General features: G+C 44.8%; 1 protein-coding gene across 3 annotated transcripts in view; it reads right to left on the bottom strand.

Annotated features, from left to right (window-relative positions):
- Window positions 1-255: 255 nt before the first annotated feature.
- Window positions 256-19,322, bottom strand: part of LOC134400202 (stimulated by retinoic acid gene 6 protein-like) — a 38,984-nt gene continuing 19,917 nt past the window's right edge. For 2 of the 3 annotated variants that reach the window (XM_063128496.1, XM_063128497.1), the window contains exons 11-18: window positions 17,221-17,296; window positions 16,607-16,688; window positions 15,473-15,521; window positions 15,255-15,372; window positions 12,483-12,602; window positions 9,412-9,575; window positions 6,476-6,622; window positions 5,118-5,901 (exon numbers count right to left, since the gene is read on the bottom strand). In XM_063128496.1, coding sequence (XP_062984566.1) covers window positions 5,807-5,901; window positions 6,476-6,622; window positions 9,412-9,575; window positions 12,483-12,602; window positions 15,255-15,372; window positions 15,473-15,521; window positions 16,607-16,688; window positions 17,221-17,296 — 851 coding nt within the window. In that variant the 3' untranslated portion in view covers window positions 5,118-5,806. Of the gene's footprint in view, window positions 308-5,117; window positions 5,902-6,475; window positions 6,623-9,411; window positions 9,576-12,482; window positions 12,603-15,254; window positions 15,373-15,472; window positions 15,522-16,606; window positions 16,689-17,220; window positions 17,297-19,322 lie in introns of those variants that run through there. The other variant, XR_010025567.1, reaches the window with a different exon arrangement.

Here is a 19,322-nt window from a genome sequence, read left to right as displayed (position 1 = left end):
TACGGATCTGATGTACGACTTGCGACTGATGATCTCAGGGGCGATGGTAACGGGGGTGCCACAGCGAGGTAAAGCCCTGTCCCCGTAGCCTATGCCTGGAATAAGTTCATGCAGAATGTTAAAGCGCCCTGATGGAAAGCGTCCATTTGCCCCCCTCCTCCATCCAGTAAGTGTCTGAGCTCTGCAACAGGATTAAGGGCCTGCTGGATGCACCACTCTGTTGCCATTACCTTCTTTGCATAGGCCAAAGTCGGTGATTTCAATGTAGCCATCCTGATAGATAACGAGGTTGTCCAGCTTCAGGTCCCTGAACAGCAGACAGAGTGAGAACAGAGTAAGTAGGAGGTCACTAAGAGAGAAATTCCCTGGTAATCCACCCTTAGGACATATTTCCTTGGACACTTTGAAACTTCCTCACTTGCTAGCTGGAACTGATCCCCTGCTGCACCTAATTTCTAGGGCATCAATGTGATTCTTTCGAAGCAAAACAAGGCCACAGTGTTGTGGACAAAGAGAGAGTTGGAGGCTAATGAAAGAAAAGGATTTTGATATTGAGCAAAGCCTTCCATTAGTCTTTTAAGGAGATTCCCCCACCCCTCCCATTACCGTTCTTCTTGAAGAACACCATGGCTCCTCGGAGCACAGTTTGAACACTACTATTCTAGGGCAAGGAATTCCCCATAAAAGCCCCATGATATTCATGCAAATTAATTCTCTCTGAAGGAAGGATTCAGAACCTGAAGCCAGAACATGAGAGGAATTCAGATACTTCCTTCAAGGATTAATTGACATCCATACGATCCACAGAGAATTCTGTTGAAAACATCCAGAAAAGACTGTTTCTCATCCTCTTCTTATTAATCTTGTCTCACAGACATCATACCCGTAAATGATTTTAGTTGAGTGAAGGAATTCTAGCCCCCGAGTGATGCAGCCTCCAAAAAACCTCTCCAAAAAGATGGAGAGAAATGAATGCTCTGTCTTTCTGTTTTACATTAGCATTAGTTTAACCACAGAGAATTGTTATCTCCTGGGTAGGTGCCAGTGTAATACATTTGGGAACAAGTAGAATAAAGTTCAGATCTTCATGCCCCCCTCCTTACTCCAGCCACCCCAACCATATCACACACATAAAGGGGAGTTCTAGAATCAAGATCTAGAGTTCTTGTCATAGAAGCCACGTTCCCAGAGTAATCCCAGAGTGTCCCCTGGGAAGGAGGCAGAAATCTTCAAGCATGGATTCCTAAGATGTTCTAGGAATGAAGCTTCTCTGGACAAAAACATAGACCCTGATCTTAAAACATTTAGCCCCTTTTTCTGGCAATGGCAGATGTTGGGTAGGGTGACCATATGAAAAGGAGGATAGGGCTCCTGTAACTTTAACAGTTGTATTGAAAAGGGAAGTTCAACAGGTGTCATTCGTATATATGGAGAACCTGGTGAAATTCCCTCTTCAACACAACCGTTACAGCTGCAGGTGCCCTGCCCTCTTTTAAATCTGGTCACTCTAGTGTAGCTCCTGCACTTTAACTGTTGTGATGAAGAGGGAATTTCACCAGGTTCTCCATATATACAAATGACACCTGCTGAAATTCCCTTTTCTAGGCAACTGTTAAAGATGCAGGAGCCCTGTCCTCCTTTTCATATGGTCACCCTAGACGAAACATTTCCCATAATAAGGTCACTTGCTGCACTGGTTTCACTCAAACCTCTTGCTCAGAACTAAAAAAACCCTATGCAGGCGATTCAAGACACACACTTTGTCCCCACTAGCCATTATTCAGAGATTTAAATGCCAAAGACAAAAGCAGGTCTGGTGAGGGCATTGCTGCTAACATGGCCGAGTTGTGTCATCACTCTCTGTGCTTCTGACAGGGCAATGTGATGATATAGCATCATCCTGACCAAGGGACATTCTTATGGTGACCATATGAAAAGGAGGACAGGGCTCCTGTATCTTTAACAGCTGTATTGAAAAGGAAACTTCAGCAGGTGTCATTTGTATATATGGGGAACCTGGTGAAATTCCCTCTTCATCACCACAGTTAAAGCTGCAGGTGCCCTGCCCTCTTTTAAATCTGGTCACTCTAGTATAGCCCCTGCAGCTTTAACTGTGGTGATGAAGAGGGGATTTCATCTGGTTCTCCATGCATACAAATGACACCTGCTGAAATTCCCTTTTCTAGGCAACTGTTAAAGATACAGGAGCCCTGTCCTCCTTTCCATCTGGTCACCCTAGGCATTCTTGAGGAAAGAAGATGGCTGCAGCCACCAACATTTCCCATAAGCCGCCACAGCTTGAGCAGCAACAGAAGAAGATGTGGTATGTGGTCTCTTTAAAACACACTCCTGTTCATGGATCCGGGATCTGCCTTCTGGAATAGGATGGCTTCTGATGGTGTAAGGGCCCTCCGCCTGTTTTCTGGGGATCTCCCCTGACCCATTCAACAGGAATTCTTGATTCTCTGAGAAGCATTTTCAGGGGGCTGGAAGGGCTGGCTGTGGGAAGTAGGTGGCAGGGAAATTTGCTTCCGCCGGCACAGTTGATCCACTTTAAATCTGGATCCAATCCTTGGGTCACAATAGAGCTCCCCTTCCTCCTTAGCTGAGCATGGCTTGCTCCGCCATTCACTTAGGGCTGCCTGCCTCTCTCTTCAGCTTTCCTGCCTTTTTGTCCCCTCAAGGCCTAATTCTGTGTCTCACCTCAGCTTACTGGCTCCCCTCCCCTCCACTGGGCTAGTGCAAAAAAAGCAGCGCTGTGAAAGCAGCTGCCTGCATTTCCCCACAGCTCTCCTGTCTTTTTGTCCTCGTGTGTTTTCATCATTCATTTGGGGGCACCTTTGCAGGTCTGTCATCCAATAAGCCAAAGGGAGTCCCTGCTTCAGTCACCCAGGCTTCTCACTGGTGGCTGAGACGGAACGGAGAGCTTCAGCTATTGGGAGGTATAGAAATGCAATCAATCAATCAATAATAAATAAAAAAGGAGCAAAGCAAGCTTAGTTTTGCGCCAACTCACTCATACAGATTGAGTGTGCATTATAGTGGCACTTCTACTTCACTTTGGGCATGCTTGCCAATAAGTAAGGCAATGCGCTCCTATTACAAGAGTGAAAAGCCAGTTGACAAGTGTGTGGGACACGGAAACACTGCACTGCACGACCTGCAGGGCCGGTGCCAGACTATTTTGCGCCCTAGGCAAGGCTAGCTACTTGCACACACACACACACCCCAAATTTCGCGGAAGTCCGAGTGGAGAACTGGGACTGGCTCACTTCGATTTGGGACCAAGCCGTCTGGAATTCACCGGGACTTACTTCCGTGCGAACGCAACCCGCTATGCAGCCTGGCATCCCGATCCCCTCCGCACGTTTACTCGGGGGAATAAGGCTTCCGAGTAAGGAGGCATAGGAGGATTGGGCCGCACTGGTGCCTCCCGGTGCAACACTTTCTCGGATGCAAGTCCCGTTGATCCACGCACGCAGGATCGGGAAGCAGGAGAGTTTGCCTTGCGAGGAGTCCACAAGTCCCTAGCTTTCCTGGGGGAACCCGCTTGTCCGCCTGCCTGGACATTGTGGCCTGTTTGAGGATAGAGGCGAGGCAACCCAGTGCCCTTTCCTCGGGAGTAAGGCAGAGGCTGGCTTGGGCCAGGGTCGAGCTCGCCATGTGCTTTTTATTCTTCTGGCGGCAGCGGCCTCCTGGCTCTGGAAGGGCAGCTTCCAAGTGGCTAGAGCGGCTCTGGGAGGGCGGCTTCCAGGCGAAAGTCTGAACGTGGAGCCACCACCACCCCAGCATCCCTGGCTTTGCTTCAGCTGGGCAGGCGCGGGGCGCCATCTCGCCCACCCAGGCCCATCTGAATCCTCAGGCTGGGCTGGCACAGCTCACAGCCAACAAAGCACGTGAGTGCTGCGGCGCCCGGCGCCCCTCTTAGCTTGGCACTCTAGGCAGCCGCCTGAGTGGCCTCTATGGTAGCACCGGCCCTGATGACCTGCTGCAGAGAACTACTCTAGTCATGAGTTTTGAGAGGAAAAATTGACAGCAGCAAAAGGGTGAAACACCTCTCCCCCACCTGCCTTTCTTCCACTCCGGATTGTAGCGTCCAAGGGCTCTTTTGTATTTTAAAGCAGCAGCAAGGAGGAGGATAGTGCAACTCCATGGAACTTGCTATTTGGTCGTTAGTGCAGTTTCACACTGGACTGGTATGACTCCAGGATCTGACAAGGCTGCCAGCTGACAGATCTACTCCTGCGATGAACTTCCCTCGGACAATGGACAGATGGAATCATAGCTGCATCTTCTCGGACACCATAAATAACAGTAGAGAGTGAGAAAGTGTGTCTTCAGCCGATGATTTTCTTTCTCTACTAAGAACAGATTATTAACACCATGGGCAGGATCTACACTACTGGTTTAAAACGGTTTATAACAGTAGTGACAACTGTTGGGGCTCAGGACACACTTCATAGACAGTTTTCAAACCGTTTCCAAGTGTCACATGCCCCTTGGTGAAGATCTGGCCCATGTGTCACAACTTGTTCTTCTGGCTAATGAAAATTCATAGCTCCAGCAAGTTTTTTTGTACTTTGCACGCTGCAGGATAATGTACTTTAAACCTCAGTGGCACAGCAACAACGTCAACGATGATGATGATGATGATGATGATGTCTGCCTTTTGTCATCGTTAATCAGCAAGTATTTATTTGCACACAAGTATTTTGCAGTTTAAAAACTAGCAACATTTCTAAAAACTCATTTCGACTTACATTTTACCAAGTCAGAAGGCTTTTATTTCAGATGACTTCCAGATGTATGTGAGCATCTATCTGGCTTGCTGATAATATGGCCCTTTTTGTGCATAGAAACAGTAACGGTGACATCATCAGTGTGTGTTGTGAGATCACCAGCATGTATTGTGACATCATGTCACTTCTGGTAACAGTTTAGATATTTTTTTGCTGGGAGAGGATAAACATTGCAGAGTTATATTGACTGTAACAGTTAGCTAATCTGACCCCAAATCACCTGGAGATGGGCTTCACTGGACCCTTACAAATAAAGTAGTGGAAATGTAACACAGGAGAAACAAGATGACAGCAAGCAAGTCGTAACAGGTATTTATTTCAAGGTGACATCTGAACTAGTATTTCTACCATTTATTTCCTGTAGTGCAACTAGCCCTTCTTCCATTTATGTCCTGTAGAGGGCGCAAGGTAAATGGGGATCTACTAAATCTCTAAATGATTTGCAGTAGATGAACAAGGATTTCTGACCCCCAATTGATTAACAACGGCAAGAACAAAATGACTCCCTCCTCCCATAACCTAAATTCTATTGCTGAAATGAAGGAAGTTGGAGTAAGCAGAACTTTATTTTGTGTGGAAAGACAGTGAGTTCTGTTCAGTTCTGGAACTCAAAACAAATTCCTGAGATCAGGGATTTTAAAATTCTAAGTATATTTATTTTGCTCCACCTTCAGGTGATGGATCTCTAGGATGTAGTAAAAAAATAAAAACACAAAATGGCTTCCACAAGCTGTTCAATAATAGAATATTTACTTTGCATGCAGAAGGTCCCAGGTCCCATTTCTAAACTCTTCCGTTAAAAAGGTAGCAGGTATCAGAACTGGAAAAGATCCAATGTTCCAACCAGAGTAGATGCATCCTGATGGACCAATGGTCTGATTCAGTGTTAGGAAGCTGATTATGAAGGATGCTATAATGCAGTCTCAGAGGTTTTTGTTTTGATTTCATTGCACCTGTAGAACTAGTCAAGTAAAATGATTCAGTAGCACATCCGTCGTGTAAAACTGTTATTTTGACTTCCTGAATGCTGACAGACTAGGGTTATTTAGAAGGGTATATAGCAGCAGCCATCTTGTCCTGGATTTGTTTGATACCCTAAAATCTAAAATAAAACAAGGTGTCAGTGTTTAATTCTCAATATTCCTATAGCAACTAAGGCCTTAGCTAGACCTAAGGTTTATCCTGGGGTTGTCCCTGCCTGCTCCCAGGATATCCTGTGTGTCATTTACATGAACAGGGATGACCCCAGGACAATCCTAGGATAATCCTTAGGTCTAGCTAAAGCCTAAGTCTAAACCTCTTTCTCTTGATGGCACAAAGAGAAGGCAGAACACTTTAAGTGGCCACCACATTAAGCACCCTGATTCCAGCTGTGGGATGTGCCAAGCATTGCCGCCGCCATTATCCCCCACATCTCCACATTGCTGTGATGTAATAATAATTCCTAACCTCTACATTTTACAGATGGAACATGTTTTCGTAAATGGCAACATCTATGAGTTAGAAGGAAAGTTCAATAGTAAAAGTTAGGAGAAATAGCTTTGAGATCTACCTGTAAATGTCATTTTCTGACATTTCCTACTAGCATCTTAAAACATTTAAGCATTATCAATAAATGATCGTATATACCATGTCCCTAATGTTTACCATAACATATCAACCACAGTTAGGTCTACCTGTTACATTTCTGAAGTGTTGGTAATAGGTGCCTCTTTGCTGTTGTCTCTCTCTGGTTTTAGCCACAAGAATGTGGCAAAAGCAGACAAGGGTGGGGTTTGTGTGATAGTGGTCAAGGAAGAGCATCCCAATCCATGTCCTGAATCCTGCAGTGAAATAATAATTCCTCTAGTCATGCAAAGTACAGCTAGCAATGGCCAGTACAGCTAGCGAAGCTTTATATACAGTAGAGACATATTCTGATTCTTAACTGTACTGAGTTGGTTCGCGCAATCATAACAAGGCACGTGGCTTGTTTTGAGCCATAGTGCTCCAGGTGTGATTTGCAAAATCGCCACCCGGTTGCAACTTATTGTTTTGTCCAGACCTGGTTGGCATGGCTTGTTGTAAGGTACTGGTATGCCGATGTAGGGGGGGGGGAAACGCACCAATAAGCATGGATGCTAAAAAGAGAAATCAACTCTGGTGCTTGATAAATGTATTAAAAACTATTTTATTCTTAAAATCCAAAAATTCTAGTCATGGAGACTAGAAAAACCTTTAGTCTCCATGACTTGTGGCAACTACAAAATCTATAGATAGGAGTAGCTGAGGTTTCTACATGAAATGTTTCATTAATACATGGGTGTTGTTCCTGTTTTGTTATTTTTTAAAAGAACTGTATATTTTACTATAGCTCCTGACGAAGGACGACACGTCCGAAACGTTGAGCAGAGCATTTTTGGATTTTAATAATAAAATAGTTTTTAATACGTTTATCAAGCACCAGAATTGATTTCTCTTTATAGCATCCACGATTGTTGTAAGGTACAACAACCCTCAAACAACCCTACAACAGTCCGTGGGTTATTTGAGGGTGGTTGAACCTTACAACAAGCCATGTCACATGGTTTCAGATGACACATAAGCCCCAAAAGGGCAGTGATTACGCAAATCACACCAAGCACATACCACAGTGTACAACAAGCCACCTTGTTTAACCCACGATAGTTTGTTCTGATCGTGCAAACTGTGTCACTGTGTGAAAGAGTGCTTATGTTTTATGACTTGAATCTCCCACTATTCAGCTTCGCTGAATGACCCCAGGTTCTACGAACATGAGAAGAACTCTGCTGGATCAGATCCAAGGCCTATCTAGTCCAGTATTCTCTTCCCACAGTGCCCTATTAGATACCTATGGAAAGCCCATAGGCAGGACATGAGCACAAAAGCACCCTCCCACTCATGTTCCCCAGCAACTAGAGGCATACTCCCTCTGAGACTGGAGATAATATATAGCCAGCATGGCTAGTGTCATGGGCTGAGCCCATGGTCTCTTTAAGAGAACATTTTTTGCTTCATCTTAGGGAGAGGGAGAGGGGTTTCTTCGTATCTGAAAAGGGAATGGCAAGTGAAATGCCAAGGCCACGCTGGGCGAGAAGCACCTGGCATCTGATAATGCCTCCCCAGGCTGGTACCCAGGGGTGGGGAGTAACAAGTTGCAGCTGTGCAATGTCTGGGAGCATTCCCTCCTCCCTTCGGGAGAGGTGTGGGTTGCTATGGGGTTTCTATTGGTCAGGGTGGGTCTGGTGATAAGGGGATCCCAGAAAGGGATAAAAAGCCTAGGCACCCAAGGGTCCAGTCTCTTTCCTGTGGGTGTTAGGAGTCCAGCGTGTGCATGATGAGTCAGAGCATCCAGGCCGGGCCAGCTGGATGGCGGAGGCTCCACGTGGCCGCTGAGGGAAGGAGTTTAGTTCGAGTGGAGTAAAGTCAAGTCGGAGCGAGCAACAAAGTTGTTGAGTCGCAGAGTTAAGTGTATGTTATGTTTTTGTCCAGGTTTGGGTACAAGTGGGCAAGGGACCTTACCAGAGTTACGGCTGGTGGGTGGTAAAAGTGGGGAGTGAGTGCGAATTCTATTAGGCTTGAGCGTGTAAAGGGGGAGGGGGAGGTATTAGTCCCTGCTGTCCTAAGTGTGTCATTCCTTTGTCCGTGTTTTTCCCCAAAACCTCTTAGGTGTTTACATGGGTGTTATTCCTGTATGGACCCTTACGGAAGTGTGTAGTGTGAAGAATAAAAGTGTTTGGTCCGTATCTCCGGAGTGTGGTGTTGTTTCCTTGAGAACCTAGACTCTAAAGAGTTAACAAGTGGCAGCGAAGGGGCGTGTGTCTGGGCTGGCTGAGTCAGACCCCCCTTCGCCGGCCGGGGAATCGCTGAGTCAAACCGAGTGATTCTATCACAGCTAGTAGCCATTTAGCCTTATCCTCCATGAATTTGCCTAATCTCATTTAAAAGCCATCCAACCTGATGGCCATCACTATATCTTGTAGAAATGAATTCCACAATATGATGAGAGGGATAAAAGCTTCTCTCTGCATTTTCTCCACACCAAGCATAATATTATATACCTCTATCATGCCCCCATTACTAAAAAAATTTCTAAACTAAAAAAAACCCAGATTTTGCAACATTTGTCCATAGGGGAGTTGCTCCAGCCTCCTGATAATTAAATAGCAAGCTGAGCACATAGCCTTTTAGTGTTCGTGTATGTGCACTAGAGACAAGATACATCCTACTGCGCACACTCAGAGATTTCACTGCTGGACACCAAGGGAGGGGCTGATCGCTAAAGGATAGCAACACCTCTAGCAACCATCACTAACAACATTTTAAGAAAGCATCCACAAAGGCAGGAATAAGGACAGTGATTTATCCGGGACAGTTGCCAGAATAGTTGCTGTTGGAGCTTAAAGTACATTCTTAACTTGCAGCCCCACTGATTAAAATTAGCGCTGACTCATTAATCGACTAAACCTTTATTTGATTTATGTATCTATTAATCCAATTCAGGTGTGCAGCATTTATAGGTTCCTTTGCTTGTGGGTTTGCTTGCTTGCCAAAGTCCCCAATGTTTACAAACTTTCCAGCCTAAGGACCCTCGAGTAGCCCAAGCCCTTACCCATGTCAGCGGCTTCATAGCCTTTGGGCATGATGGTCCTGTCTATCCGAGCAATCAGCCAGGCTCCCACGATGACACTGCTTAACAGCCGGAACAGACAAGCACTTAGCCCCAGCATCACATTGTAGAAGAATAAGAAGTAGTTGAAATTGTGGAACACTTTCCTGAAAATAAGAATAAACCAGAAAGGATCAAGTGTCACTCTATTTTAAATTGAATCAAACTGCATTTAGGGCTCATCTATATTCCACTACGAAAGTGGTATAGAAAAGGCAGGAGCCACACTACTGCTTTATAGCGGTATTGAAGTGCACCAACAACTGTTGGAGCCCATGACACATACCATGAACGGCTGTCATACCACTTTCCTGGTGCAATATTCTACTTAGTGTAGATGTGTCATGGGCCCCAACAGTTGTCAGGGCACTTCAGTAGCACTATAAAGCAGTAGTGTAGATCCTGCAGTGCACTTCAATACCGCTACAAAGCAGTAGCGTGGCTCCTGCCTTTTATATACCGCTTTCATAGTGGAATCTCCTTGCTTGGTGTAGCTGAGCCCCTAGTCTAGATGTTTAACTAAAGGCTCAAGAACAAGCTGCAGGACAGCGTGTACCCTCTAGCCCCTTCCCTCTCTTGTGTGGATTCCCCCTCCCCAACTCTACTGGGTTTTGCTGTTAACCCGGGTTAAAATAAAACCAGGAACTTCCTAAACCCCTTGCAAACCTATTATAATTAGGATTCCCAAACTGAGGCCCTTTCTACACCTAAGGATTATCCCAGGAAAATGGAGGGATCGTCCCTGCCTGCTCCCGGGATCCCCTCTGTGGGATTTGGATGCACAGGAACGATCCCGGGGGAAAAGGCAGGTGTAGACATGCTCTAGGTTTATGAGTAGACTGATATATGTATCCATCTATCCAAAGGAAGAACAGGGAACCTACAAGCTGTGGGCTGGATCTGGTCTACAGACTCCCCTCCTCGTCCCTCCACCATGACCACAGCTGCAATCAGGCTTAGAAAAAGGGTTCCATTGCTGCCTTTCCACTCAGAACAGGCCTCTTAAACTGGTTTACAATAAGAATCCTGCATACAATCCAGATTTTAATACCAGCATTTTTTTTAAAAAAAAAAAAAATCTGCTCAGTGGAACATATGATACACGAATACAGTCAGGAAAAAAATGAGACAAGTAATGTTATCCTCAAGCCGTCCCGCCGAGATGTGAGACAATGGAGAGGTTTGCTGCACAATCCACAGAGCTTTACTCAGTAAATAGACTTCTCTTCACACGAGAAGCGAGAGTGAAGGCTAGGCGCTATCCTCTAAGCTTAATTAGCCTAATAAAGCAAGGCAGTTGCCTATCAACTAAATGGACAGTTTCCCACAGAGTGCCCAACAGTCTTTTACTAAATCCGTCATTCAGGAAGGGTCTTCAAGGTGAAGCCTCTGCAGAGTGGCCAACCTAGCAGACCACCTCCCACCGACACTCAACTCCACCCACTTAACCCTGCAGTGGACCCTGGGATCTGTCAACTCTGATGTTCCCTTCTCCAATAAAGACTGAATTCTTGGACATGGGAGGGTGATCTCAGTGCCTGAGCATTCTGTCCTATAAGCACCTGGAAAGATTCCTCCTTGACTCAAAGAGGGTCTTGGAGAATCTCCTCCCCTGCTTCCTGGTGTACGTCTCCTTCTTCTTCAGCTTCTGAGTCCAACTGAGGTGTCAAAGGCCTGTTCCCCCACACTAGGGAAAACAGGTCTGATCCTGACACCATGGGCAATCTAGATTAAGCAGGGGAAACGGTTCCACAAGCACTTCTTGGAATACTTTAATGGCCAGAGAAATTCATACAGGAGAAAAAGGTGCTCTTTAAAGTAGTGATGTTACACAATGCCAAGCTGCTGCTGAAAACAACAGTTCCACGCTGAGTTCCCTCCTCTTCTCCTTTTAGGCATCTCTAACTTTGTCATGATGACATCAGGTTGAGTGGATTGTGTGGGCCAATTGCACAAGAGTAGAGGATGGTGGGATCGCGCAGCACAATCCGACATCCTTCTCTCTAAACCTGGGTTCACTTATACGTCTGAACAAGGCCAGAGGTATTTGCTGCGCAGAGGTGCTTAGAGTCACAATGTGGTGGCAAATCCTACGGCTACTACCGTATTTCTTCGATTCTAAGACACACTTTTTTCCCTAAATAAACAGCTCTAAAAATGGAGTGCGTCTTAGAATTGATGGCGTCTTAGAATCGAAGCAATACGGTAAGAGGAAAAGAGGAAGCTCCTGCAGCAGCCTCGAGCCATGCGAGCGAGGAGGAGCTGGGAGACTAAGCGCCTGTTTTTTTGTTAGTCAAATTTATTCGTAAGTCCCATCGATTTTCATGGGACTTACTCGCATGTCATCGTCCCCTGGTGCACGGACAAGTAAAGAGCGGGACTGGAGAGTTAAGCGTTTTAGCTCCTTAATTGCGTCTTCTCCTCTCTCTCTCCCCGCCCGAAAATATTGCTTACTCTTTGTTTCAACGCCCCCCCCTTCTTCCCGCGCAAACGGCGGTTTCTTCTCTCACAGAGGGAAAAAAGAAAAGGACACAACCATTAGAAGGAAGCGTGGAGGGGGGGGAGAAGGTTGGCTGGGCGGTGAGGGAAGTATTTCTTTGATTCAAAGATGCTCTTTTTCCCCAAATAAACATCTCTAAAAATGGGGTGCGTCTTAGAATCGATGGCGTCTTAGAATCGAAGAAAAACGGTACTTTCTCCCACCCTGATAGTGGCAGGAAATTATCTCCACTTCGGACAGCTCCCAGTAGAACAGATTTGATTATGGAAGAAGAAGTATGTTTCTTCCTAGTAAAAACGCCAGCTTTTTAATTTTTTTAGCGTGGCTCTGGTGCCTGCTACAATGGTGTGAGAGGCAGAAAATAATCAGGAGGATCTTTTTTCCACATTGAGTGCAGTGCTGGGAAAAACCTTCTCCTGTCTGCTCCTACACTGGATAAGATTTAGCGCTTACCTGCTTCCCCCACCCCCACCCACCCCAAAATACCCTGACAACCAAACATCTTGGGATTGACCTGTTATCAAGAGCCAAAGGCTTTTCCTTGTCAGTCTGTAAAATCTTCGGCTGAAGGAAGAAGATGGCAGCTGTCAGGATCTGCAGCACCATGAGTCCAATAACAATGCTTATTGTGAGGCTAAAACGGAAAAGGCAAAGACAGTTATCATTTTAAAAGACTATAGACAAACTAAAGGGAGCTGAAGACGAGGACTTAACCCTGGGCCACAAGAACTTCAGAAATGTGTCATTCCCTTAATTTCCCAACTTGTCGGGGAGAGTCCTGATGCATATATAGCCAAGAGAGTGCAACCCTGGAGTGCAGGCATGCTCCAGGGAGCTCAAAAAATTGGCAGAAGTACAAAAAAGGGTGAAAAATCCCTCCCAAAGTAGCTAAATAGAAGAATAATAAAAACCCTGCTATATGACTCTTTTCCCTGCTTCCCAAACAGGTCAGTCTAGGATGCTCCTCTAGCCTTCAGGTAGCAACACTCAAGGGGGTAAACAAGCAGGGAGGAACCAAGCAAGAAGAAAGGAGATGGAGGAGAGAGCCAATGTGTGCATGTATGTACGTAACATGTACAGCAGGAAGGAAGGAGAGAGGTGCGAGAGGAAGAGAGAAGAACCAGAATGTCAAACGCAGCAGGGAGTGGAGAACAAAGAACCAGAATTAGAGTATTAAGTGGGGGAAAGTAAACGGTGTCGGAAGGGAAAGTAGTGGTAGTGGTGTTAAGGGTTCAGATCTGCCCAGACCGGGAACCTTAGCAAGAGGAGCAGAACTGCCTCTCTCAATCGGACTTCTGTATTTCCATTGACCCTGAAGAACCCAGACATCAGAGTCCTCTCCTCATCACCCGCAGGATTGCAGGAACAGAGAAGATCACGTGCCGGAAAGGAGTTTCAATGCTGCCAGCAAAGTGCCCAGCTAGTTACACATCAGTCTATTCGGGAGGAGAGGGACGTGTATCTCAAGAGGGCACGTTATCATCACTACAGACGGTGAAGTCCTTATATAGAAGGGGGGCCCTCTGCCCCACACCTTATAACAACGTTCATTTTGTTAATAAGAATATAAGAACTGTTTTGATGGATTGGACCAAAGGTTCATCTAGTTGAGCATACTTTTTATGCTTTTTATAAATGTACTAATATAAATATATAAAAAGCCTACTTTTAATAAGTAAATAAATGAAAGCAGCTAGCAGACTCTGATATTTTCACAAGCAAGGCATAAAGGGGTGGCACCCACCATTACTTGTTCCATAGAATTGAGAAACTCATCCTGCATCAGACCCTATGGACTGTCAGAAGGCCTGGACACATAGGAACGCTATACGGCTGGAGTGTGGGGATCAAAACCATGTGTTTGATTCCCCAGAATCAGAGTCATCAGGATTACATGCACAACTAATATGTTCTAATGGGCATGTTTTAAAGATACCTCTAAGCATTCTTTTGCTATGCCTTTGCTGATGAAACTTATGAAACATCTCCCTTTTGAGGATGGTAAGCAGAAATATATATAATTTGTACATTTTCCTGTTGGTGCAAAACCAATGCATGAATAAGCTGACAGTGTTGAGAGAGAGAAATGGAACAGCCTATCTTTTAAATGAGGCTCTCCACGTAACAGTTGGGGTTTCCGTAGCACTTTAAGCATTCCACTGGCTGTAATGCTGACAGCAGCCCTGTGAGGAAGGCCAGTATTATAATGTAGTTCATCATACTGAATAGCAGTTTCAAAGGGTCTCAGTTTTAGCCCTGGTGATTCCTAGCAGCAATATTGAAAAGACAGGGCAGATATATAGATAGATAGATAGATAGATAGATAGATAGATAGATAGATAGATATATGGTTTTAAAAAATTAAAAAAATGTTATTGTAGATTTTCAACAAAACAACACAAAATAAAAAGAGGAAAAGCAAAAGAAATGTGTAAGGGCTGCAATATCTGACTAGATCCAGGGAGATTTAGGTTACATTGGGACATAGAAACAAGCTGCCTTATGCCAGGTCACACCACTGGTCCATCCAGGTCAGTATTGCCTAACCTGACTGGCAGTGGCTCTTCAGACAGAAGCCTTGCCCAGCCCTATGCCAAATATTGAATCTGGGACCTTGCACTTGCTTTGCATGCACTGAGCTACATCCCTTCTCTACCCTCAAACCCTCCCCAAGGAGCTGCCTTATACTGGGTGAGGCCATTGGTACATCCAGCTCAGTACGAACTATATTGACTGGCAGCTCTTCAGGTTTGCAGGCATGCGTCTTTCCCAACCAACCTGGAGATGCTGGGGTCTTCTGCGTGCCCTACTTAGCCATGAAGTTTGCTAAGTGACATTGGGTTGCTCACCTCTCACCTAACCCACCTCATAGGTATGGTTGTGAACATAAAGTGGGCCTTGGAGGAAGGGTACATAAGAGCCATGCTGCATCAGACCAAGGGTCCATGTAGTCCAGCATTCAATGGCCAACCCATGGAAAACCTACAAGCAAGACATGAGGACAATAGCACCCTCTCACCCATGTCCCCCAGCAACTGTTGCACGTTGGCATATTGCCTCTGAAACTGGAGGCGGCACATAGCCATCAGGATTAGTAGCCATTGATAACCTTATCCTCCTTGAGAATTAGAATGACACATATATATTTCAAGTTTGGGACGAAGGATAAGGCTGAGAGATAAAGCTTTGCCTAAAGCCACCTAGTCAATTCATGACTGAAGAACTTCCTGGTTCACAGCTCAGCCACTTTGTTATACTAGGTCCTGCTAGAATGGAGGGCACTTACATTACAGTTCCCAAATGTTTAACCATTTCTATCCCCAGACCATTCTTTATGGGCAAAACGAAACTGTACATGAACAACACTCCAAAGAGGCACTGCACTGTGTGGATGATCAGGTATCCTAGAAAATAAAGCACAAATGAACAATTGAAAAGGAGGTAAAAGGGGCAACTCCCATAAGTAATGCAAAATGTTTGTCCCCAACATAGATTTCCACGTACCCCATAGTATGTATGCAATTTGCCAACCAGAGTATCTTGCTATTGCTGCCTGTTAGTGTTAAAATAAAAATTAAATGGACAGTTTATATATGATAGGATCCACCTATATCATGGAAAGTAAAAAACATATCTATAGTGTGTTCTGTATCTCTAACGGAAATTCTTCAATGGACCATATTCTTTACTGAAGCCATTAATATTTACCCATAAACACCACTTATCAACTGTAAAGAATTTCTTTCTTTCTTTAAAAAAAAGGGTTCAGGTTGCTAGGAAGCCAAGTTGCCTGCTCTGAGCTGAATTGGGGAGGGGGGATTTTTGGACAGGAAATCTGTGTTTTTTTGTTTGAGTATTTTCCCCTGTGGACAACAGCAGAGCAGTAAATAAACACAGAATTTATTCTTAGGCCCAGATTCCTGCAGAACTGAAAAGTTCTGCATGCAACTACCATGCTATTTATTTATACCACATTTATACCACATAATATCCTAAGATTTCTAAGTGGCTCACAATACACACATACATAAAATACAGTATAAAACCAATAAATAGTGAATGAACAAGAATAACAGTAAATACATAACATCATTACAAGAAGTCAATGTTAAAATGGAGAAGTGTCATAATTCATTACAAGTCAAGGAAAGGCTGGGTAAACAAATATGTTTTCGAGAGAGTTTAAAGCTTGACACACTTTCTGCCTCTTGAACAACACCTGGAAGGGTGTCCCAGAGAGTGCGTACCACTAATGACAAGGCTCATTTACATACTGTTACTTAGCAACACAGTAATGGCCATGCTTGGGGCGGGGAAAGCAAACCAAAATGGCTGCTTGCCCCACCAATTGTCCCACAATTGCAGCACTATACTATGGCTTGTGCTCATGCAATAAAAATATATGATAAAATACATGTGACCTCTGAAACGCCTCCTACATCTCCCTCAGTTACACTGTGCACTGGCATGTGGCATTTGATTGCATTATAAATACAACTGCACGGTATTCATTAAGGTGTCCCCACAGAGCAACAATTGTGTGGTTTTAAAAAAAAAACCCATTGGCACAGCAGTGTCTCACAGGCAAATGGGCCTCCAGTGTAGATTCTACCTAGATGAACAGAACAGAGAACTCACCACACTTTGAGCAGATGAACATTTGCTAAACACCAACGGAAGGAATTGTTTCTGCCCTGCCCACAGCCGCTTCATGTGTTTTCTAAGGAAAAAAACATCATTCTTTAAAATGGGAGGCAAATTTTCAGCATTCATTTTTGTTAGTTTAAGCTTCTAGGCCTCATGGCTGGCTGCAGAGACTAAGGCCTTAGCTAGACCTAAGGTTTATCCCAGAGTCGTCCCTGCCTGCTCCCAGGATCCCCTGTGTGTCATTTACATGAACAGGGCTGACCCCAGGACGATCCCGGGATAAATCTTAGGTCTAGCTAAGGCCTAATACTTTTCAGTTGAGTCATGAATGAATGAATGAATGAATGAATGAATACCTTTATTGAATAAGTCTTCTGACCATTTCAAAAAATCACATAATCATTAAAAACAAACAGACATTACTTAAAATTTATGATTTAAAATTTTAAAACATTATACAGTTGAGTCATGTGATTGGAGGAAGGCTGGTCTGTGAACAGGAAGATGCTCAGATGGGCCAGGGATCTGAAGTCCCTCATCCCATGCCCACGCCTCTGGCAAAGGTACCCACGGTCACAAACGGAGAGAAAAAGCATTATCCATACCTGTAGCAGGCTAAGATGTGGAACACATAGCTGACACAGGTCAGACAGGCAGTGGAGGTAGTGATGATCCAAACACCTGTGGAAAAAGCAACCATCAACTTGGCCTTATCCTTTCTATGTCCCAGTCCCCACAACAAAATCCCTATAATAACCTGCCTTCACACGTATGGAAGTTATGAATATACTTGTAAGCTTCAGAACCGTTTTTCTGCATCCTCCCTCTTTTTTGAACTAAACTGTTTTTCCAATGAAGATGTGCAGACCCCACCATGGGCCTGATGTACGTATTCTATGCTGTCATTTCATGTTGCCTTCTCAGCATGAGCAGGTTCTAGGGCAACTTTTCCCAGCCTTGAGTTCCCAGATATCAAGAGAGTACAGCATGCATCATCATCCCCAACCATTGACCGTGCTGGTTGGAAATGAGGGACATTGTAGGCCAACAACATCTGGGGACCCAAGGTTGGAAAAGTCTGTTCTAAGATTGAGAAGGAGAGTGTTGGAGGAGAGGGGGAGAAGTTCTCCCCAGCTTCAGAATACAGGAAGATAAAAACATAAGAAGAGCCTTGCTGGAACTGAACAAACACCTATACAGTCCACCCTTCCGTTCCCACATAGCTTTTTCCTACTGTGGTCCCCAACAGCTGGTATTCATAGGCATACTTCCTCTGGTACTGAAGATAATATACAGCCACACAACTATGAAGCACTGACACGCTTCTCCTCTTTGAATTTCTCTCATCCCCTTTTAAAGCCAGCCAGTTTGGTGGCCAAAACATCTTATGGAAACAAATTCTATAATTTCACAATACGCTGTGTGAAGAAGTGCTTCCTTTTATCTGTCCTGAATCTCCCATTATTCAGCTTCACTGGATGATCCCAGGTTCTAGTATTATGAGAGAAAGAAAAAAGGTATCCATTTTCTCCACTCCATGCATCATTTTATAGACATCTATCATAGAATCATAGAATAGCAGAGTTGGAAGGGTCCTACAAGGCCATCGAGTCCAACCCCCTGCTCAATGCAGGAATCCACCCTAAAGCATCCCTGACAGATGGTTGTCCAGATGCCTCTTGAAGGCCTCTAGTGTGGGAGAGCCCACAACCTCCCTAGGTAACTGGTTCCATTGTCGTACTGCTCTAACAGTCAGGAAGTTTTTCCTGATGTCCAGCTGGAATCTGGCTTCCTGTAACTTGAGCCCGTTATTCCATGTCCTGCACTCTGGGAGGATCGAGAAGAGATCCTGGCCCTCCTCTGTGTGACAACCTTTTAAGTATTTGAAGAGTGCTATCATGTCTCCCCTCAATCTTCTCTTCTCCAGGCTAAACATGCCCAGTTCTTTCGGTCTCTCTTCATAGGGCTTTGTTTCCAGACCCCTGATCATCCTGGTTGCCCTCCTCTGAACACGCTCCAGCTTGTCTGCGTCCTTCTTGAATTGTGGAGCCCAGAACTGGACGCAATACTCTAGATGAGGCCTAACCAGGGCCAAACAGAGAGGAACCAGTACCTCACGGGATTTGGAAGCTATACTTCTATTAATGCAGCCCAAAATAGCATTTGCCTTTCTTGCAGCCATATCGCACTGTTGGCTCATATTCAGCTTGCGATCTACAACAATTCCAAGAACCTTCTCGTTTGTAGGATTGCTGAGCCAAGTATCCCCCATCTTGTAACTGTGCCTTTGGTTTCTATTTCCTAAGTGTAGAACTTGGCGTTTATCCCTATTAAATTTCATTCTGTTGTTTTCAGCCCAGCACTCCAGCCTATCAAGATCGCTTTGAAGTTTGTTTCTGTCTTCCAGAGTATTAGCTATCCCACCCAATTTTGTGTCATCTGCAAATTTGATAACCGTTCCCTGCACCTCCTCGTCCAAATCATTAATAAAAATGTTGAAGAGCACTGGGCCCAGGACTGAGCCCTGCGGCACCCCACTCGTTGCCTCTCCCCAGTTTGAGAAGGTTCCATTGATAAGTACTCTTTGAGTCCGATTCTGTAGTATACGCCCAGACATTTGATGGCATATGATGGGGCATTTATGTCAGTTGTTTTAATCAGGTCCAGTATCTTATTGTAAATGTTTTAAACTGTTTTAAATTCCGTA

Source organism: Elgaria multicarinata, chromosome 6 (genome assembly GCF_023053635.1).
Source record: "Elgaria multicarinata webbii isolate HBS135686 ecotype San Diego chromosome 6, rElgMul1.1.pri, whole genome shotgun sequence".
NCBI lineage: Eukaryota > Metazoa > Chordata > Lepidosauria > Squamata > Anguidae > Elgaria > Elgaria multicarinata.
Note: the sequence above shows the minus strand (reverse complement) of the source record. Positions and strands in the feature narration are given on the sequence as shown.